This window comes from Hipposideros armiger, unplaced genomic scaffold (assembly GCF_001890085.2).
Source record: "Hipposideros armiger isolate ML-2016 unplaced genomic scaffold, ASM189008v1 scaffold_958, whole genome shotgun sequence".
Lineage (NCBI taxonomy): Eukaryota > Metazoa > Chordata > Mammalia > Chiroptera > Hipposideridae > Hipposideros > Hipposideros armiger.
The window spans coordinates 83,149-106,990 of NW_017732308.1; the positions used below are offsets into that span (position 1 = coordinate 83,149).

General features: G+C 39.5%; 1 protein-coding gene across 1 annotated transcript in view; it reads right to left on the minus strand.

The window, feature by feature from the left end:
* NEK10 (NIMA related kinase 10) overlaps nt 1-23,842 on the minus strand; it is a 192,847-nt gene that overhangs the window by 13,407 nt on the left and 155,598 nt on the right. The window contains exons 32-33 of the mRNA XM_019630865.1: nt 12,156-12,256; nt 3,529-3,639 (exon numbers count right to left, since the gene is read on the minus strand). Coding sequence (XP_019486410.1) covers nt 3,529-3,639; nt 12,156-12,256 — 212 coding nt within the window. The remainder of the gene's footprint in view (nt 1-3,528; nt 3,640-12,155; nt 12,257-23,842) is intronic.

Genomic DNA, 23,842 nt, shown 5'->3' on the forward strand with positions numbered 1-23,842 from the left:
AGAGCTGGCATCCCAAGCCAACTCTTAACCAACGTGCCACTCGGCTGGCCCGTGGTTATTATTCTTATCGAGGCTCTAATTAACCAATATATAACCAGTGGGAGCCTTTTCAAGTTGGCTCCCATGTCCTTTGGAGACACTCTCAGTAGTCCTTGGTGGAATCCTTGCTATGCGATCAGTTATGTCAAGACTTCCAGTCTTAGCTCACTCAGTTCCTGTTCTATAGCGGCAGTCAGCTATGATTCCCAGAAGCCATAGGAGCTAAGGGAGCTCATTGCTGCCTGCTTAGTTTCTAGACAATGCTAGTGAGAATATTAGAAATATGTATATTTTTGAAAAGATTTATTATTAATGTACACTCCTTCATACTGATACTTCCAATTCTAATTTGAATTAATATTTCTATCTTGTTTCTGTTTCTCCTTTCTCCCACACTGGAAGTCCTAGCTCCCAAAGACACCTATACAATTACTCAGGTGCTTTATTGCTCCCTGAAATCCTAGCCAAAGTTGAGCAGACCAAGCTGAGGATCATCTTAGGTGAGTTATAAATAAGGAGCTTAATTTCTTAGAAAAGGGCTTTTCCTTTTTTTTTTTTTTTACTCATTTCTGTGGCCTGCTGGGTCTTAGGCCATTAATAAGTAGCCACAGTGATCCCATAATGACTCCTTCAAACACTGAGTCCCTAGATTTCAGGGGATGTTTCAGAGGGGAAGGTGGAAATCAAATGCATTTTATGTGCCATCACCATTTACTGCTCCATGGCCTCAATGTGGGGTGACTGTGACACTCAAAGGCTAATTGTTCACTCCTCTATGATTGTACAGGGGATGAAAAGTCCATTTCTGAACAAAAAATTGTCGCTAACAAGAGATTATACCAGAAAGGAAAAAATCAGAGGTCACAGGCTCTTCTCATTTAGGTTTAGATGGTGGCAGGGAGGTTTCTTTCTATTTTCATCCAGAATTATATGAATATGTCAATATAGCAACAAAGAATAGAACCAACATAGAACATATTATACATTAAGCACCTACCATGTGCCATGCACTGTGCAAGACACTGGGGATCAAGGATGAGTAAGACACACTCACTGCCTTTGGGGAAAACAGAAATGTAAGGCAGATAAAAATCTATTTAAAACACAACAATATGCACGAAAAAGTGATTGAAGCATAGGGGAAAGGAAGATGAATTCTGGACAGGAAACATGAAGGAAGGTTTCTATAGAGGAGCAGGCTTCTCAGTTCAGTGGTGAAAGACAGAGAATATGTTAGTATCCCAGGCTGAAAATTCCTTTATCTTCTAGGAAGGGAGACCTGCCCGCCAGGCTGGGAGGGTACATACCATGATGAACCACCATAAGCTTATACTATCAGAGAGGACCAAAGCATTCTTCATAGCGGAATTGAATCTGCCTCTCAACCAAGTTGAAAATAAGAAGGAGTCGATGCCCCTTTGGGGTCCCTCACCCATGCTCCCTGTACACCCTGCACCACCCCACCCACCCCTGCGTTTACTTCCCCAGACCAAGAACGGAAGGTGGGAGCTTTAATGAGACATGCCAGCCCTACAGAGAGGAAGGCAGACAAGGCTGGGGGGATGGGGTACAATTTAACAAAAGGAAATTTCTTTTCTGTCAGGAGAGAAAAGAAAAACAGCAAGCAAAGGATGCAAAAACGAAAGCCTAAGTAATAAAAGAGAAATGATTCGCTTTCAGAGCAGGCACTGATGGAAAGTTACTGAGTGGGGGAAGTGTCCCAGCCGCCTTTGTGCATCAGACAGTTTGCAGCAGGCACTGTCATCTCACAAAGCTAGGATTCCTATTAAAACAAATTTGTGTACAAGCTGGGTTACTCTGAATATCATTTTAATAGGAATATAAAAACCTAGCAACATGTAATCTTTTCATGGGAGAACTGCACTTCAGTCCTTTAAAAATGTATTTATTGGTATTCATGATACGATAGAGAAATACCACAAAATAAATATCCGAGGTCCTCTCCACTTCTGTTTTGATCTCCCCTAGCTTTGTTTCTTGGCCTTATCTGCCAACACAACCCATGAAAGGAATTTTGCTCTCTAATCTCTGATGAGGTAAGGCTTATGTTTTATTTACCTGTGGCTGTGGCTTTTCGTTTTTTATGTTTTCCGTCTCCTGTTTGTGTATGTGCAGACATCACTGATGTTAGGCAACAAAGCAAAAACATAGTTTGCATTTCTTATCAAAGAGCCCATTATATTGCCTGAATAATGAGCACGTTTATGCCTAAGATTGGAGACACTAAAGGAAAAAGAACCTTAAAGAGAAAGGTCATTAAGCAGCATGACTGGGCCAAAGTTCAAGTATATGATGAAACTTTAAACAATTATATAAAATTGGAGTGGAACCACGCATCTTTACCCAGGTGGGCCAAAATTGCTTGGGCCTTGGGTCTTTCAGGGACAGGAGAGGGGGAGCTTGTGACCACCTCCAAGGCCTGTATTAAAATGGCTACTGACTGGGACAAAGAGATTTCCTGTCACCACGTTGTGTTAAACAGAGATAACCAATTTTCTCTCTGTCTGGTTAATTTGATCTTTTTGTGATTTAGTTTCTTTATGTAGGAATAGAAATATTTACTAGTATCTGAAGTCTAGGAGATGGAAGAATGTCAAAGATGGAAAGAACTTTAGAAATAGTTCATTCCACCCTCATAAGTGGAATCGCCTCAGATGGTTAAATGACTTATTCAGAGTGGCAAAGCTCAATTTAGGGGCTTGTTGAAGAATATTCTAATAAAAGATTGGGATACATTTCTCTTAAAAAAAGAAATATATATATATTTCTTATATTTAAATATATAATTAAATATAATTATATATATATATATATATATATATATATGGTATTTAATAACGTTTATTCTTAGGAAAACATACAATAATGTGGAAAGAACTTTCTGTTAGTCTTCCAAGGATGATGGCTTCAGAAACAAAGGTGAGAAAATTAGAAGCAAAGACATATCCTTGATTTAGTGTCTTAAGCAGTGCTATGGTCTGAATGTTTGTGTCTCCCCCTCTCCCCCCACCCCAAATTCATCTGTTGAAACCTAATCCCCAAGGTGATGGTTTTAGGAGGTGAGACCTTTGGGAGGTGCTGAGGTCATAAAGAAGTAGCATTGTAAGTGCTCTTTTAAGAAGTGCCTTTATAACACAGACCCGCGAGAACTCCCGTGCTCCTCACGGAAGGACACGATGCGAAGTAAGCAGTCTACAACCTGAAAGAGGGTCCTCGTCAACCCCACCCTGCCGATGCCCCGATCTTGGACTTCCAGCTTCCAGAACTGTGCACAATAAATTTCTGTTGCTTATAATCTCCCCAGTTTATGGTATTTTTGTTATAGCTGCCCGGATGGACTAAGACAAATGATAATTTCCGTTAGCAGAGGATACAGCTTCAAGTACAAAGCAAAGGAGGTATGAAATTTAACTCTGACGAAGTGTTTTTGTTAGCCAAAGAAGAATCCCTACACGCAGAACACCGTACCTTTTTAATTTCAGATTTCAAATTGCAAGGGTTGCTCTGCAGGCTGAAGAGGGATTTCTTGAATCTCTCTATGACCCTTCTTTTCAAATTGTGGTGCAAAGCTGGAGGAAGCTGCATAAAATGAGAAAACAATCATTATAAGCAAATTGTTCACACTGCACAGCTGACTCCTGGAAAGCATTTACTGAGGGTCAGTGTAACAGTATTCACTCAACGGAACTAAATAAGAATTTAAATTGTACTCCACATAGCATGACTTGATGCTATAATTTTTCATTAAAATCCAGAAAAAATATATTACTCTGCTGTCTTTTGAAAGGCTGCTTACTTTATTTTACTGTTTTGGGTTTGTTTGTTATTTTTTTTTCATGTTATGGCTATTATTTTTCATAGAACAACTAAATGATATATCAATTGCACATATAAATTGAATTTTGTAAAGAGCAGATGGCAGGAAGGTTGCATTCTATCAGATGTTTAGGTGCTTGGGTCATGCCCACAAGCTAATAGACTGTGAAACACTCTACCCATGGCCCTCATCCTGAAGGATCTGATACCCCGGACCAGGAAGCACATATCCGCATTAGTACTTAGTCAGGTGCCCACCTATGAGTGCGCCTGAATATACAGCTAGAGAGAAATCAGTTTGTAGGGACTAAGCTTATGAGGAAGAAGGAGAGAATTAATTATGTATATGTTAGGTCCAGGCCAGGATGAGTTAGATTTAATACATAAGCAGTAGGAAGTCACAGCAGAATCTTAGAAAATATGGTGATTAAATGAAGATGGGGATTTCAAAAAACTGATTTTGTAGTTAGTACTTTGCAGACTGAATTTATACAAGGAAATCAAAAGTCCTAAAAGTCACAGAAGGATAAAGTGAAGTTTGGGAGAAGGATAACAGAGAAAAGAAATAGGGTCAAAATGATATTTGGTTTGTTTAAATTATGGAGAGGACCTGGAAGGAGAGAAAAAGGAACTAGTAAGGGGGAAAAAAAATGGCTAATTGGGAAGGAAAATGTAGTAGTAGGCACTCTCAAGGTTTAAAACAAAAACAAAAACAAGAATATAGTTCAAAGCTCAGATGAAAAGAAAGAGAAACGTGGCAATAACAATTGCTACCCCACTGCACTCCATTGTTCTATCCTCTTACAGTTTTGGTTCGGTGCCACGTGCCTACTTGTGGCCAATGAAGATGACGTGTGTCACTCCGAGAATGAGGCCATTCAAAGTCAGTGTGCCTCTTCATCCCTGCCCTCCCCCAGGGCCAGGAGCTTGGAGCCCACCGATTCCAGGTGGCAGAGCCACAGATGGAGGGCAGCCACCTGACCTGTCCAACTTGAGCTGAGTGAGACATAAACCTCTACTGCGTCAAGCCAAAAGACTTCAGGGTGCATCTGTTAGCACAACATAACTTACCATATCCTGACCGATACAAGGAGCATCTACAGAGGGTGCCGAAAACATGTATACACATTTTAAGAAAGGAAAAAACTGTATTAAAAGTTTAATACTCAATATGTACCAATAACAAAAGATGAATACAGGTCATTTTTGACTTCTGCAATTATAAGAGGTGTTCAAAGTGGTTACCATCAGCATCCAGACACTTTTGATGACAGCGAACTACTGCTTGAGCAATGTTGGCAAAAGTGTCCACTTGTATACATTTTTTTGGCACCCCCAGTATTATTCACGTTTCATGAAACGGGGAGCTAGATAAAAGGCAATGGGAGGGCAATGAACAGGGTCTATGGGGGCTCACACAACTGCTGATTTTATGGCAAAGAAAAACTGTTCATCAGCCCAACACAATAGAATACAGGACCCATTAGGAAGCACTGTAATGATATAAAATATTAACAATGCAATTGAAAAAGGTTTTAAAAATGAATCTTCAATCCTAGTTGACTTTGCTTGAGCCGAAGCAGATTTAATTAAAGAAGTATGTCTAAAGATTCTGCTGCCCCTCAGTGCACTTTGAAAGGTTTTGTAGGCTGACAGCACTGAACTTCTACTGCTTTCTTTTTATGTCAATATGATGGCTTCCTTTTACCTTGATCCAGACGTGTTTACTGCCTCCTATCCCCAGCAAATAATCATAATTAATGTTGTCCTTTCACATGGAATGAAAAGAGGAAATCAAGAAATGAGAGGCAGAGAGAGAATTCTCAGCATTAATGTGCAAATAGTGGAAGACAGATGAGAAGGAAAATGAATATAAATGATATGTGTGTGAGAGAGACTAGCAAAAGTGGGATGAATTTAACTCAGAGTAGAACCAGACAATGGCAGGGAGGGGCATGTACATGCTTTCCTAGCAAGTGGATGGGTCGGAGTGGAGAAGGCATGGCAAAAGTACCTGGAGATAACTTGGGGGGGTTGGTAATTCCTTACAATTTACTCATCAGAAGATGCCACTTCCCTAAATTAAACACCAGAGGGCAGTGTTGGCCCAGGACCGTCCAGTGCTGCCCCACAGGATTCCAAGCGTCAAAGAGAAAAGCAGCAATGTTATTGGGACATAAAAGAAGTCTCATATACCTAGTCATCCGCTATGGCAAACTTCCACAGATTCCTTCAGAGACAACTTACCCAGTCCTGGCAGCTTATCAGTATCAGATTACTAGTTCAGACACACGTAAAAGCGTTGGTATTCATTTAACTCGGGACTCTAGCTAACTTAGAATTTGTTTACGACTCCTGATGGCTTGAATTCACCCTCATAAAAACTTTCTGGAGTCAGTTAACATTCTGTCAACTTAAGAGTCATACACAGGACAATATTAGAAAGCTATTGCATCTTACTGGAATAACTACAAGTATCTCTATGGACAGCACCCCATTTTTTAAGTTTTCAGGGAAGGATCTTAAATTTTGCACAGAATGATGACTCATGCATAGTTTAACTGCAGATGATGTCAAGTATAAAATATGTATATATATATATAAAAACTATAATACTAAGGACACAATATTAACACCTATGATTTGTATGGTCCTGACACTATGATTACTCCTCTATGTGCAGTATGTCACTCTTGTCCCCACGACAAACCCATAAAGCTGGCACTGTTTTATAGGTGAGGAAATCAGGACTTACAGACATTATGCAACATACAAGAACACTTTCTGAGTTTGTGAGTCTTTTAGCACAACTATTATTCTGAGATAAATACCAGCACCACTAGCATTATTGTAGTACAGCCCTTCACAGTTTATAAACATTTCACATACTTTACTTCCTTGATCACAGTGGTCCCATAAACTGCCTAAACTTTACGGATGAAGAAACTGCTTCTAGAAAAGATAATGATTCCCTCAACGTCACATATCTAAAAGCTTGATTTTTGTTGTTTTTTTACTGTTTACCAAACAAAGCAACAAAAGGAAAAAATGAAATCCAATACATATGTTTTGTAGTAGGTTGTCTCCAACTTGCATAATATATGGATTCTTTCTAAAGAACGACATTCTCTGATCTCTCCAAGAATACATTGGTAGACCACAGGGCTCCATCTGACAGTGACTTCAAATCTTTTCTATAATAAAAAACCTATTTTGATATATTACTGCTTAAGAGATTTCCCTAAATGCCAAAGTAAAATTTTCACACAGTATCATCGAAATGAATATACAAGATGTGCAACTTCTCTTAGATTTTACAAACCCTGAAAACATGAGTTTACTTGAGAAACACAGCTTTACCCTAAATTCTATTTAATCTGTCGCCTTTGTCATTAGGGACCAGGAGGTTCAGATAAGAGGGTATGGATGGCTCTGTTTTCATCCATCACCACTGCTGAAAAAAACAAAACACGGTGTGTTTCACCGATGACAGTCAGTAGTATAACTTTCATCTGAGGATTGCTATTCCCAACCACGTATTTTTGTTCTGTTGGCAACAATTGTGGTTGTGAAGATGGCCATCTGAAGGAGCTCCCACCAAACGGCCTGTCTGTTCTCTAGGAGACAGCTGTTCAATTTTTGAAACTTGCTCTATGCTGATTTTCAAAGCATTTATTCAATGAAGCAATCAAATCCTAAGTAGAGAGTTACCGTATTTGCCGGCGTATAAGACGATTTTTTGGCCCTGAAAAATATGCCTCCAAGTGGGGGGTCGTCTTATACGCCAGGTACACTTCAGATAGACTGCCCATAGTGCTTGCCCCGTGCCATAGTGGCCTCCCGATGCCCGCCCACTTCATTCCACATACCGTTCAGGCATCAGCAGCGCTGCTGGGTGTATGCTTGGCTGTTATGCGATTTTGCTGTTATGCGATTTTACCACACTCGCAAAATCTACGGTACCAGTCTATAGAGTGTGTTTTCTTTAGTGAATTACCGGTATGTTTACCGGTAATAAACTTGCACTGTTTTATGTATATGTTTGATTACATACAGCCTTGTGACAGTTTTCCTGCAAGTCATAAGCATTTGAATATAAATTAAAATGTTGAAATCAAATCTGATATTGTTTTACCTTTTATTTGGTGTGTGGAAGGTGTGCGGAAGAGGGGGTAGTCTTATACGGCGAGTATATAACAAACTCTGTATTTTGAGTGGAAATGTTAGGGGGTCGTCTTATACGCCCAGTCATCTTATACGCCGGCAAATACGGTCATTCAAAAGCTGAAGTCGGCTACGCAGGTCTTACCTCAGCAGTAACACATAAAGACTCGTGCAGAAAGGTAACGTAAGTACTTTGGTCACCTGATACACCCAGAGATCGATTTTGGTTTCCAGCAATGGAAATGGCTGCATTGATTTCATTCTCAGCTTTCTGGTCTTAAGATTACCAACTTAGTTTTGATGAAAACAGATGTCAAATCAGTGAAGGCAGGGTAAGGATTTTAACATCCTGCCTTTTAAAATACTTGCTTTAAGATTATTTCCACAGATCTGTCTCCATGGAAACCGGATAGAGAAAGGCCACCACCAGCCAAAAGTAAGCAGTTTCCCCTATAAGGTCATCTGTTGGTTGTCAGGAGGGGTCTGGCCCTGAGCTTCAGGTCAGCTCCCACAGCATCGGTCTGTGAGAGTTTGACTAGTAAATAAATATGTGAACAAGAAAGGGTTTTTGCTGATTTCTGTGTTTGTTTCATCATTTCAGTTTTACTTTTAGAGGTTTTCCTTTGCCATTAACAGAGGGAGAGCAAACTGATCTTGGTCTGTAACCTACAGCAAATACACTAGTGTAACGTTTAGACTTGAATTTATCTCCTGCATTTGAAAGGCACTGACTTTGGTTCGCTCAGTAATTTAGTTTCCCAAAGAGGAATCATTCCTTGTCATGTGCAATCTCATAAACTTTAAAGTATTCTGGAATATATTTTAAAAACCACAATGGTTATATGTGAGCTTGGGGCACGGAATTCCATCTTGCCTGAAATTGTGAAATCATTTGTTATGCTGGCAACATAAGCTCATAATACAATAGTAAGCCATTCACAACAGTTTCATTCTTGCTTTAAAATACTTTGAAATCCAATAAAGAAATGGAGTGTCTCCATTAAAAGGTGTTTTTATTATACAAACTGAGCAAAACAGGCTTATAAACACTATATTTAAACGTCAAAGGGTATTTTCTCTCAATTTAGTAGTTAATCATTGAGTAAAGCTATTTAAAGTTATTTCCATACACTAAAGTGAAGAATGCTTTCCCCATATTTCCATATCAGTATAAATGCGATTTTGAATATCATAACTTCACTGAATAGAGATACATCAGATTGTATTTTGATTTATGAGCCAAGTTTCTGCCCCAACCCTTATATTCCTTGTGGCCCTGGCACCCTTTCATTTAACCAGGTAGACAATTTCGTGTGATTGCCTAAGAGAAAGGTTGACAGCAGAAAATGGAGAAAATGTCATCAATTTTAGACTCTTGAGTCTCAAGAGGGTAGCCCTCAGAGTGACTGAAAAGAATACTAGGTTTGGGGGGGGGGGAACACGTGACAGGTAAAAGCAAGGCATCTCCCCAGGCTAGAGGGAGAAGTAAAAAAGGAAGCAGTGAGAGAGAGCTCAGAGGTGGGTGGGTCCCGAAGAAGGGGCTCTCTTGCTTAGCCCCCCAGGCAAAGTATGCCCGTTGTCAACTGATTGCCTCTTAACACCAAACCCATCCTTCACTGCTCTGCTTGTGATCCTGGACTACTTCTCCTCTGCCAGTTGGCCGGAGGTTCAGCTCTATCAGTAGAGGGCGGTGAAGGCACACCGGCTTAGGATGGAGCTTGTCTCTGGCTCCAGGCAAGGCCCTGCCTTTCCTGAGTCCTGCAGAACCTAACAGCAATGGGGCCCCCTGGCGGTGCTCACTGCCAGCCAGACTCAGTGGCACCAGTCCTGCAGGTGGCTTCCCAGAGAGTTCCATGGAGCCACCCCTGCCTGTGGTCAGCTGCTCCTAGAAAGGGCACTTCCCATCACAGCACCCTCACGTGCTGATTGCCAACACGTGCCACAGCACGACCCCTCAGAGGGAGGCTGCCCTGCTAGCTTCTCCAGCACAGCATGTCAGCACATCTGTCCGAGCTTTCCAGTGAGGGCCGAACCTCAGCCCGGGGTGGGGGCGTCCTCTCCTGTTTTGTTCCTTGCTCGGGTGCTGTGCCTTAGCCCTGTAAGTGGATTTCCCTGTCTGCTCTCCCTGTATTCTCTCGTGTCTCTCCCCCTCCTTTGTAGCTAATATGCGGTTTCATGAACAATTCTTCACATTAAACCTTCCCTGTTGAAATTACCGCGTGGTGTCTGTCTCCTGACCGGGCCCTCACTGATACAGACTTGGTTCCATGAATGTCCCAGGAGAAAGACCCATATGGATGGGATTTGGGAATTGAAGGGATTGTGCCCTTGGTACTGAGCCCAGTGCTGAGGGATTGTTTTGCCAATAGGGCATACATAGGATGCCGTGGCATGTGGCGGCATCACAATGATCACATCGATGAAGGGCCAAAAGAAGCGAGTGTCCTGGATGCCCAGGTGGCTGATGCACTTGGCCGTTGGGCAGGATGAAGACTACAGGGCTGTGGTGGGGTATTTCCCATCCACGGCTGGGAGTCCACGGATGCAGAGGCCACATGGCATGCACTGTTCTGCGCCATTTCACATACGGGACTTGAGCAACCAGTCCCTGTGGATACCAAGGGACTGGAGTTAAGTTTTTTTGTTTGTTTGTTTGCTTGTTTTGGGGGGGAGGTGAGGTTGTCAAAAGTTTTACATGAGTGTTTGACTGCACGGGGGGTCAGGGCCCTTAACTCCTGCATTGTTCAAGGGTGAACTGTAGGTCCTCAGCCTACCACGGCATTCCTGAATCTGTTTAATAGACAAGAAGCTCTAGGTCTGGTAGACAAAAACAGGAGTTGACTTGCTGTTGCCACAGTAGAGAAGCACAGCCTCTCACACAGTTTCCAGGCTGAAGTCAGTTCAAAGATTCAAAGCTGTTTGGCTGGTGGAAAGCTCGGGACTCTTGAGGAAGAGCCTTGAAACGCTGTTATGAGGGACACACTCTAAGTTTACCCCCAAGCCTTCTGTAAAGAAGGCCTGCAGTCATTTCCTAGAGTGACTGTTCACTGGGGAGGAGGAAATACACAGGCTTTCAGGGACATGAGACACTGGACACTGGTTGTCAACTGACACTTACTCTTAAAGTTTTATAATGTCACTGTGGTACACCACCAATCAGAGTGGTTTTCTGTTTGTTTTGTTTGCTTTTCTAGAGGTGGCGCAGATACATTAGCCCACGTTTGACTCATAATGAGCCCAGCTGGTCCACTGATCTGGCGGTATTTCTCTCTAGTACCTGAACATATAATTGAGATTGCCACAGTTGGCAACGGACAGAATCCCCACACTGGGTAAGATTCTCTGAATCTTTGGGTGAGGGACTGTTTATATGTTTTGCTCATTGATGTGTCTCAAATGCCTAGAATATTGGCTGGCACATAGTAGGCACCAAACAATGATGTCAAATGAATGAACTGCGTGAGACACACAATCTTCAATTTCAAAATGATAGTTACTTTCTTGTGCAAATGTTTATACTTCTTTATCTACAAAACGTTCTTTGCTTATTAACAGGACATAGCTTTGGTAGATGAACATTCAAGTTAGGCACATTTCTATAAACGATTAATAGCCATTTTTCAGCAGCGGCTGCTTCCCCAAGTGCCCAAGAGTCACTGAGATTTGCAAAAAGGAAGTTTTGACAATTCTGGGTTTTGTGTGCTCTTAGGTTTCGTTTTTCCGAGAGGTCCTGGTTTTAACCCAGCCTCCCCAGGATGTGTGAGCGTACACTGCTCTCCCAGTGCTTTGCTGTAGTGAAGCTGCTTCGAAAGCCCAGCCCCGGCCGCACTTTCATCCCTGCACTGAAGGCCCGTTTGTGTCGAAGGCTGGTTTAGGTTGGGGATTAATAGTGACGGAGTAGGTTTGGCGTCATAGGGACAATCTGACATATTTGCTTTTTTTACTCTCCTCCCTCCTAAGTTCTTTCGTTAAGCCAAAGTATCCCCAAATACGTTTAGTTGGGAGGATAACAACAAGCATTCACTCTAACTAAGAGTTCCACGAAGAAGTTCTTTGGCAATATGAGCAACAAACTTGTATTTCAGATGAGAAGGAATTAAAAAGCTAGCACTGACCTGTGTGATGTAGATGATTTTGTGCAGCTGAATTAAGATCTGCTGGATAGGATCACTGATCTGGCGAACTTTCCTCTGGGACACAGCAATCCCTGCAGATGCTGTGGATGATAAATTTTCCAGTTAGTCAAGATCCTGGATTTCTCTCTCAGAAGTGATAATAGTGGAAAGTGGGGTAAAATTCTGAAAAAAATAAAAAATTAAGCAAAAACTCTCATTATACCAATGAAATAATATACAGGGACCCTGTAGCACTTTGATACTTTATAATATTGGATGCACAATTCCTTCCCTTTACTTCTCAGATTTCTCAGTAACATAATGATGTTATCTCTCAAAATATCTGAAAGACTATTTCCCTTCTTGGAATTTTTGCCTGCAATTATATCAGGCTGCCACCAGGAGGAAGTGGTGCTTTGGATACAGTGGCCATTGAAAAGCTGGGCTTTCCATAGGGTGCAGTTGACTATCATGCTTTTAAATTAATTTAACATATTTTAAAACTAATTGATCAAAACTACTAAATGCAAACACTGAATAGACAATCTTACAGGAAAAAAAAACAAACCCAAACCAAAAATTCTAATAAAAGCTACTTAGAATTAAGTAATTTTCAAATCCTTCATTATTACAAATTATAATTTTCACCTGGATTTCTGTCTAGGTCTAAACAGGACACATTTATAATTTATCTCAAATTTTCATCATAGAGCCACACCACTTTTACAGTTTTAGGCTAGGTTGGTGTCAAATATTATTTTCCTTATGGATATCTTTCTGAGTTAATTGAGAAATTCACACAAGAAATAATTTAGTTCTCATTCATATGCATTTAATACTTTGTTTAAATGTTTGAAATGTAAAGGATTTATCTTCCCCAGGAACTGTGTCTAACTCCTTTTAAACATCAATTACTTGACCCTTAATAAAGGTTTAATAAATTACTGTTAGGGTAAAAATATGAAGGTAAATCAAACAAATTAAGATAGATCTATAACAGAAAACAGATGGCTCCAGGCTGTACAGGTGGCTGAGTGTACACATGTCATATTTTCTACAGTGATGACTCTTGCAGAAATAATTCTTAAAATGTAACTGTCCATCTAGACCCATACCTACAACTAGAGACTGTGTAATGTGGCCAAAGGGATGCGGCAACAGGAACATTCACTTTGCATTTTCTGAAACTAAAGGGCTTGGTCTTGATCACTTTACGTTGACTAGTTTGTGTTTTTGGTACATGGACTTCACATTTAAAGGGAACGAGTTAAACTCTCATAGCATGGCAGAGCGTTCCTAGATTTGTGATGACATTTTGAGTGGGATGTCACATGGGTTTGACTCTACCTTGCCACAAGAATGTGTTCATCTGTGGCCCTAGATACAAAAACAGAGATCGTTAGCTAGATGCCTGCCTTCTAAATCACTCAATTATGCAATGTAACTTAAAAATTGCTCTTAAGACCCTTTGACCACGTTCTCTCAATCCCAGTAAATTCTTGACTTTGAAAATAGTTTTGATGGTTTTCTAAAAAGCAAATTAAAAAATGTTTATTTATACATGCCCCTTGTAAAACCAGCAAACAAACATAAAAACAGCCTAAGTATTGCAGAAGAGGCTGAAGTCTCCCTGGAACCACGGCCCATCAGCCTCCTCCCCGGCAGTAACCCCTGATATCAGCTGGATGTGTTGCTTTCCGGTCACTTTTCTATCCTTTTACATACACAAGTGTATTCTTCAGAGCAGTATTTTTCAAATTGCAGCTGAGTCCTGAACTCAGCTTAATGGGTCACAAACAGCATTTTGAAAAATGGGATGGAACGAAATGGAACAGGACAGAAAAATGTCAGAGTGCATTGATGTAGTAAGAATCCACACAATCAAGATATAAAATGTGTTTCTTATTGAGGGTCATTTCCAAAAGAGTTGAAAAGCTACTATTATAGAAAATCTACAGTATTACCTCATCCTTTCTTTCTCTGTTTTTAAGTAAATGGTGACACTTCATAGGACTGTTTTACAAATTTTTTCTTAGTATGTCACGGACATTCTTTTTTTTGTCAATACACACAGTTCTAGCTCATTATTTTAACCTCTATTGAATAGTACCACATGTTCTGCATACATCATAGTTTACTGAGGCACTTCTGTCTTGATGGGCCCTTAGTTTATTTTCAATCTCATGATTATAAATGATGCTGCAGTGAGAATACACGTGTATGCCTCATTGTGCATAAGTACAAAAGGTCTTTTAGGCTAGATAAGGAGAAATTCAATATTAGCTGGGCACTCAGATATACATATTTCTTATTTTAACAAATAGATTTTAAAATGGTTAAATCAATTTACCCTCTGGTCAGAAGAGAATCAATTTTCTACACCTTGATCAACACTACCTATTATCAAACTTTGCAGTTTTGGCAATCTGATTTTGTGTTTATGAGTGTCCAAAGGCTGGTGAGATTACTGCCCTTCTTTGGTGAATTTCCTGTCTGTGTTCCATGCTTCTTTTTTCTTATTGATTTGTAAGAGCTCTTTACATAGTCTGAATACTTATCCTTTAATTGCACTTTATATGTTAAAAGCATTTTCACCTGTTACTTCTTTTTAATTTAAAGGGCATTTCCCACTCCTTTCACCTAGACTAAGAGTAATTTTTAGTCTCGTGTACCACCAAGACAGTCTCTCAGGTACCTATTGCTGCTGTGTCATGGCAAGATAGGATGCCATGACCAGTTCAGCACTCCTGGGATGCTCTGGCAAGATTACTGAGATGTGAGGCATCATGTGAGTTAAGATTGGGGAGAAAAGAAAATGTGACACTGGCAATGATGGACAGAGAATCTGGCTGTAACATTTACAAACCCTACTAATTTCCTGAATGACTTCAGCTAATCCTGGGTATGAGAACTATTATTCCTCCTTTTCCACCTAATCAAATCTTCACAATTTTTTTATATCCTCCTACCCTAAAATGTGTATTTATTCAGCCCTTAGTCATTTCAGGAGAACAAAAAAGTATAAATATCCAAATAGATACTTTTTAAAATTTTTATTCTTTATTTAAATATTAGTAACTACCAAGATCATGGAAAATGTTAGCCATCATCATTTTGAGTTTTAAAGCATTCTCTCTCAATAAGTCTTTCAGTTTAGCCCACTAAAAATACTATACATCCAAACTATTCACACAAAAAAATGCAACGTATATTTACATTGACAATTTTGTCCTAGGAATCATTTTGTTAAATCAATTTTCCCTTAAAAAGGCATCAAGAAGTAGATCATATTTCGAAGTTTTTCATACAGAGTATGCCCATGATTCATATTTATGGGGTTCCTACTGCAAAAGGTAGACAGTATTCGGTCTTATTAAAATGTAAATAAAATCAAAGTTTAAAATTAGGGCACTTCATATTCCTTTAATAATTTTAAGCAAATTTAATTAGTGTTTTAAAACTTAGAAAGAAACTAGCAAATTCCCTATAAGAGGTCATTTACATAAAAGAGTCAAAAAATGAAATAAATAATGGTTTTTGCTCACTTACTCTGTGGTGAGCAAGACACTATAAACAGCTATTTCTCCCCTCGGGGGTGTAGGGAAGAGAACGGGAGGAAGACCAGTGCTTTTTTAGCAGGAACTTGGGTGAGACACTGGGAAGGGATTTATACACTCAGTCTCATCTAATCCTCACAACCATTCTGAAGGGTAGTTTTTTAATCCCCCTTTTACAGATAAAGATACTGAGACTAAGGAAATTGCCCAACAAAGAACACAAAGCAAGTAAGTGCGGGGATGGGAAACCAGGCGGGCCTTAAAACACTACACAGACTCAGTCTACTCAGGATTTGAGGGGCGCCCGATTCTCCTCCTAACTTATGACTGGGAGGCTGTGAAATCATGAACAATTCCTCTGGTTACCTCATAAAATACTTAACACTCCTTCTTAGGCCTGAAATACTGTTTCTTTTCTTAAAAGGGTTGCTACTTTTAACACGAAGTTCTACCTATTCCTTGGAACATTTCATGGATTAAATATTTTTGGAAATCGTATACATGCAATAAACAGGAAGCATTAGGTCTCTGTGTCCTGTGCAGTGTACTCTATTCTGCCTTATTATCATACGGCACATTACTACAGCAAGTTATTTGTTGCCAGTCCCTGTGCTTTGAGATATGATTTACACCATCTGTCCTGACTACTGCAACTACAATTCACAACGTGAGCCCTAAAGCTGTTCATTACTATACATTGAACAAAAGTTGGATAATACTGTATGCCCCCATTTGACCAAGATACAGTATCAACCTATTTTTCTGAAATCTCTCTGCTAAGAGTCAGAAATGTTTGAACAATGGGAGAAGAGAAAGTTTTGGGGCAGAAGCTCCCTAAAGAAGTGGAAAATAATTTTCCTTTATGAATGGGGCCAAAAAATACAGGAGCTTCTCTCTATTGGACCAACTTCTCTGTTGAAAGTTCTTGAGTTTAAGTATGATGAACAGATTCACTCTCGCCTCTTTCCTTTAAGTACATGAAATGAAGTAACTGAACTGTAGTTCAAATCTTCAAATGTCTAGTAATCAACCCCTGAGCCCAGCAGTGTGAAAGGTGCTGGAAGTTAAGACAAAGGATGCTGCACTCACAAGAGGTTCATGGGAGGTTCACCCAGAGAACCACAGGACAGAGGCTAGAGAATTGATGAAGAGGCTTCATTTGAGAAGACCATGAAGAATTAGTAGGCCTTCGATAGGCTCAGGGCGATTTGGTGGGAGGGAAGGTATATTTGATTGGCAGCTTCTGGGTAGAAGAAACAGTTCCATCAAAGGACAGGAGTCAACTAAGCGAGGGCCACGTCCAGAGAACAGCGAAGTGTCTAGTTCATCAGGCATGAAGTACCATATAAAGGTGTAGTTCTGGGTGCAGCTGAAGAGGTAGCCAGGGACTTTATATGATGGAAAGGAGCCATAAGGGAGGCTGGATGCCAGGAAGGGCGGTCTCATGAGAAGAGGCCTAGAGATGAAGTCAGCAGGCCCAGCTTGGATTAACACACGGTGACCGTGGGAGCAGGAGCTAAGGAGCCTGCCGAAGCTGGGACTCGAGTCACCGAGAGAATGACATCCCATGGAAAGGGAAAGGGAAATGAGAGAGATGATGATGGCTGGGGGGTTGGGGCATGGAATCCTTCCCAACACAGATCAACACAAAGTTCCACAATCCGGCAGAAATTGTTAGGAAGGGCCGCGTTCCCCCGAAAGCCACATCCCGGCGGAATTTCCCACGGGGTGGCAGGAAAATGCATTGAAGCCTCAGCTCCTTTCACCCCCTGAGTGATCAGGCTCCTTCCACTCCCTTCATTTGAACCTTCAGATACGAGTTGTTTAAAGGCCAAAGAAGCAAGGCTCGCTTGAATTCTGGCTGAGTCACCTTTACATAATGCATCTCACATCCTGTTCAGGCTTCGTGTGTGTGTGTGTGTGTGTGTGTGTGTGTGTCTGTGTGTGTGTGTGTGTGTGTGTGTGTGTGTGTGTGTGNTGTGTGTGTGTGTGTGTGTCTGTGTGTGTGTCTGTGTGTGTGTGTCTGTGGATTAGGGAGGGTTTTCCCCACTTCCAAACTTGCTATCTCTTAAGCTATTTCTTCAAAGTATAACCTCAGGGTGTTTAAAGTTGAAGTTCCTAGAACTGACTACACAATATACATGGTGAGATGCTGTGTAGAGAATTTACTGTTGCCTTATTTCCCACACTTAGCTCTGACCTCATGAGCCTCCTATTCTCATGCATGCCACTGTTGGAAACACGGACTGGGAACTGGATGTCAGGTAGGGCTGTGTCATTTCTTTGGATGCCAACGTGGAAAGGTAACAACCACACTCAATCATCAGATTAGATACCAGCACAGATGGTCTCAAAGCCCCAGGGCCATGATGCCAATTAAATCCTTGGAACAAAAATATCACCCAGGGAAGAAGAGACAGAAGGGCCATCCTCAGTTTGACTGACTTTAAGCCGGATATGATAGAGAAATCACGTGGACATTTACCTTTAAGGTAATCGATTGTGTTTTCTGGTATTTGGAAGGCACTCAATATAAAAATTAAGTTCAATGTTGGGACAATATACAAAGTTAAATTTTTGTTCCTGATTTTGTGGTCTAAAAATAGCATACGCATTTGGTCTAATCCATACGACCTAACATTTCTCCACTGACTTAGCTATTTCTTACACAATGCTACAATGGCTGACCAAGTCATTCTGGCTCCCTTTAGTCCTCCTAGATGGAACTTTTTGTTTGTTTGTTTGTTTGTTTTTGTATGAAAGTCAACTCTATTGCTGAAGCCCAGAATTCTCAGGAATAAAATATTGTGATTCAGCATTATGGATGCAAAGACTAACCAATCAAACTAAAAGGAACAGAAACAACAGATGTGACAACCCTCCCCTGCCCCCTATTCAACAACCTGAACAAGATAAGTTTATCCCAATCGTGGAAATTAGACAAAATGATCACTGCTTGATTCTCTGATCATGCTAGAGCATTTTCCAGTAACCTAATCTAATACTTTGGGTGATGTCCCAGTATATTTAACTAACAATCCACTGAGAAAGGTGCAGACAGTGTACAGTCTGTAGTATTGGTGATGAACCTGAAGAAATTGACATACTGGTATGACTTCACAGGCCAATCAAGAAGTTAATCACAAAAGCATATGGTAGAAATTTGCCCTGTAGAGATTTCACCAGTCTTATGCTTAATTTAGCAGTTATTGCAGCATTTCTTTGTTGACTGACTATATGAATCCTTGTTCTTTAAATGCTGTTGGAATCAGCTCTTGTATTCGCCATCTGGTTCCATCATTAAAAGGATAAATAAAACTAGGACACTTGCTAAAGAATACATTTTAAGAATTGTGCCTTTGTATGCCAATATGGTTTTTAAAAGTAGTTACATAAAAAATTTTAATGAACGCACTATCTAAAACATCCCAAATAATCTATGGAATCCAAAGTGAGGAATGTCTATTAAGCATGGGTATATCTCAGCTGTGCTGGAGGACAGACCTAGCTGCTCTGATGGTCTCTTGCCTCTTTCTCATCCTCAGCTTAAATTACTGTATGATGACAACTCAAAGGGTAGTTGAATATACTCTGAAACTATTTTTAAAATTTCATTCAAAATCATGAATAATGGCAATTTGGAATTCAAACGCCATGCTTTCGCTCAATTATTTTGAACACTGTTCTACCATCATCACCCAGGCCACACTGACCTCCCTTGATTCCTACCAGAGGGTGGTGTCACTTTTCCCCTCCTTTCATTCAGCCTTTTCCCCAGGGCAGAAACCTTCTGGGTAGAGTTGGAAGCTGCCATTTAACAACCGATGGGGAGTTTGCACTCACTTGGTCTTGGATTAGGACCATCAATAACTTTTGTGAGCCTGAGTAGCTCTTTGGAAAGACAATATCCATCAAAGAATGAAAAAAGAAGAAGAGGGAGGAGGGGGAGGAGGTCTACATCATCTTCTGGTAGCATCCTCCTAGAACCTAGTCCACACTCCTACAGTGGCTCCCTCCGGTGAAGAATTAGGAAGCAAATTATCATTGGTAAAACAAATTTCTGGGCCGGCCGAGTGGCACAATGGTTAAGAACTGGCTTGGGACGCCAGAGGGCCCCGATTCGGATCTCACATGTGCGGGCCCGTGACACTGCCCTCCACAGCTAAGATGCTGAACAACAGCTCAACCTGGAGCTGGGCTGCCGTGAGTCGCCAGCGATGGCGTAGACTGCAGCCCCTGCGGTAGTGGGTTGCCATGGGCTACCGTGTGTAGCCAGCAGCCAGCGTGAGCGGCCAGCAGCCGCCGTGAGCAGCCATCCAGAAGCCGGTGACTGATCTGCCTCGCCCGGGAAGAGCACAATGATGGTGCCAACTTGGGCCAGTGAAGCAACGTCTTCCACAACTAGACTGAAGAACAAAAGGACAGCAACTTATCTGTTCCCCTTCCCCCAATTCCCCAGTACTGTTCCCATTCCCCCAATTCTCCAATAAAAATCTTTAAAAAAAAAACCAAAAACAAATATCTTGTCTCCCACTCTTTCCTCAGTCTGAACTCTAAAATTAAAATATCATTATTTTCCCATTCTTTAAGTAATCGTAAGATTACTTATACAATTGTTCTCAATATCAAGGATAAACAAGGATTTAAACAGTGGTAGGTCTCCATCAGTTACACAATAAGTAGTTTTCAAGGGCCTGATCTTAGACGAGATACTCAAGATACATGCAAACTTTACTAAAGATGCTTCTAATGTGGTTGGGAAATATAGCTAATAATATCTAAATCTCAACAAACAGTATAGAAAAGTATACAATTATATGCCAAATTACATCTGTAGACTAGTATAAGTTTTGATTAAACTCTGGCAAGCATATTTTTATATGCTAAAAGAATTGCTGTGCCATAAAACGAGAGATGGCATGGACTCAAAATCACTTCGGCAACTGTGAAATCTGGTATTACGTACTTTATGTTAATAATTTATTTAAAAGTAAGCTATTGAAAGTTGCTCATAATAAAGGCAATTAAAATATTAGCTCTGCCCTCTGGCATATATAGTAGAGACACTGGCTATTTAGATCTGACCTTTATGAACAAAGGACACATATAAAAATAGATTCTCCATCATCTAGTAAGAAAACAAAACTAATGGCCCAGAAGTCATGAAGTGACAATTTCTATTCAAAATGCAGAGCATGAGAATTTCCATACATCAGTTCAGAGCCTGGGTATTAGCTGCTGGAAAATGAAAAACTAATCAAGGAAAGGAAAGAAGTCAGCGTCAATCCAGTCGAATTAGGCCCTGCTCTTAGTTGACATTACACTTGCACTTTAAATTTGGGTTTGACTGATGCTCCTAAAAATTTGCATTTGACCCACATTGATAGCATCTGTAACATTAAAATGTACTCTATGTATTTGACAAAGAATACGCTTTTTTTGTAATATGTTTTGGCATGATTTAATTTTCACAAATATAGGACTCCATTTCCCTTACTCCAACAGGAAAGGACTGTTTTTTATATCAACAGATCTTAGACTTTTCCTTTCTCATTCAAAATATTTAGTTGTTTGATTAATTCATTTGACTCTACAGCCAACAGAACCAAACAATGATTATTATTATTTTTATTTTTATTTTTAGAGTTTGTATCAGAGGATAGTTTTATTAGAGCTGAGAGTTACAGCTTTCAAAACGACAGGGGGTCCTGACTGGGATGCCCCCCAAACAATTATTTTTAAAAATTGAGTTTTGCAATGCATGGGGTACTTACATAAAGTATAATTTTATACAGTAAGTAGATTGGGTATGAAAAGGATTTCTTTTCCAATTTTCTTTTCCTTCTATTGATTATATCAAGGTTAAGTTTCAGTATGGAGCAAGTATTTCATCACCATTTCTCAAAGATTAGCTAATGTTCTTTCATAACAAAGAAAACAGACCTCAGGATAAGCAGATAGGAATATCTACTTAGAATTTAACAATGCTGTCTTGCTTAGATTTGCATTTATTTTTACAGCTGACATCTAATTTATGGCAAGTGATATTGTACTGGCTTCCCATTTGTAGCAATAACATAAACTCCCCTTTAAATAAATCTAAGTTGACAAAGTGAGTCAAATTAAAGAAACATATACTAGGAAAATAGTACAGATGGCACTCAGGTATGGCCAAATTTGTGCAATGATATTCTACAAGTGACTAAAGTTAGGGAAGTAGAGCTAAAATAATTAATATTTTTTAAATGTTCATTCATTCATTCATTTCCATGTTAATTGCTATTAATATTTGCATCCGTGTAACATAGGAATTCCTAAATTTTCATTTCTGTTGGCAAAGAACTACAGACTATTATTTAACCTATATCATTTGTATAAAATAAACTACACAATCTAGTTAGTATTAAAAGAAAGAACAAGAGGACTTATTTGTGTAAATTTGAAATGGTTTCACAGTTACCTGTTCTACAGGAGTTTTAAGGTGTGTTAAATCCTGCTGTATCACCACAATATCAACCTAGAAGTCCACATTTTAGGAGTACCACAGAGGCAAGATATTATAATACAGCCACTTGGCATTCTAAAATAATTGTTCTCACCCTGTGTTCTGCCACAGCTTGTGGAAAATGATGTCCACATACTAGATGTAGTCCTGGGGGCATACCCAGGTTTTGACGAACATCTCCCCTCCCTGACAATTCTTTTTCCAGAATATTTAAGCAATACAGGGCTGTAGCTGTTGGTTATACATAATTTCCAGTATGTTCCTTTTTATCCAAGATACAATTGATTGTATCTAAATCAATTTTTAAATAAATGAAAATATACTAATATAATCTGATTATTTTTTTAAATGCGTCGTTCATACAATTTCAGTGCTTTTCCTATTCTGAGTAAGGAATACCTAACGTATAACTCACAAATAACCAGACCAACAGTGTCTCATGACTCCTTTTTATTCTCTTAGTTAGGCTAGAGATAGAGGTGACAAGTGGAACAGAGCGTGATTTGCAGGTGAGGTACTAAGTGGGTGTGGCTGGTACCAGTTATTTGTGATTTGATATAGCAACCAATAGTCCATATTTAACTGCAACTCTTTAAAAAGTATCACTTTTATAATATGTAGAAAAACAACTTTGCATTAAGATGGGGGAAAATAAAGTTGTTATGTTTTTACTCGAAAATACAAACCTACTATATACTACCATAGGCAGTAACCCAAATTTTCACATATGAATTAATGTGTTCTATAATGTATTATCTCCTTTATGGATAAACTTTAGGATTCACTGATAACACTTCAAAATGCTATTCTATATTCTGTTTCAAAATAAAAAAACATATATGAATCAGTGAATTTTAAAAAATGGACAGTATAACAAACTGCAGGTTTAAGAAATATATTACATGCAAACTGTGCTATAATTTTTGTATAAATTTGTGCTATAAACTGTGTATAAAGGTCCAAAGATTTGATCAATTTCACTGACATAAAGTAAAATCTTAAATTGGGTTAATTCAACATGCCCTTGAGGAAAAGGAATTCCTATGATGAATCACAACAGAACTGTGAATCACATATGTGTGTGTGTGTGTGTATGTGTGTTCTGCACTTGCTGTTATAAAGTCAACAATTGTTTTAGCTTCAAGATTATGTTATGAACTTACCTTATATCAAAATAGCAGGAGAGAGCACAGTCAACTTGATAGCTTTGTACATATCAATAACAAAACCATCATTTTTTTTTTTTGCATCTGTGTTGACAGCATAAATGGCCCCAAACTGTCACTAACTCGTTCAAAGCAAATTTTAAAAATGTGGAGGCATGGACTAATGTTACAGTAAATCAATTCATATCATCTTTGTTCACTCTATGTGTTAACTCTACAAAAACATGTGAATTAAAGAAGTTAAAGCAAAAATAGCATTTGGTAATAATTCCAAATTAACCAAAGTAGTAAAATAGAACTTTATATTCAAGAGTCATATATTCATACATATGTTAAAAGCACAATCACTAAACTTCTGCCTGAATTGTCCAGGTTTAGCTAACGATTTTACTATTACCATTCCTTACCATTGTACTTTGGTCCTATTTAACAGAAATTGGAAACTAACACCCTCTTTTT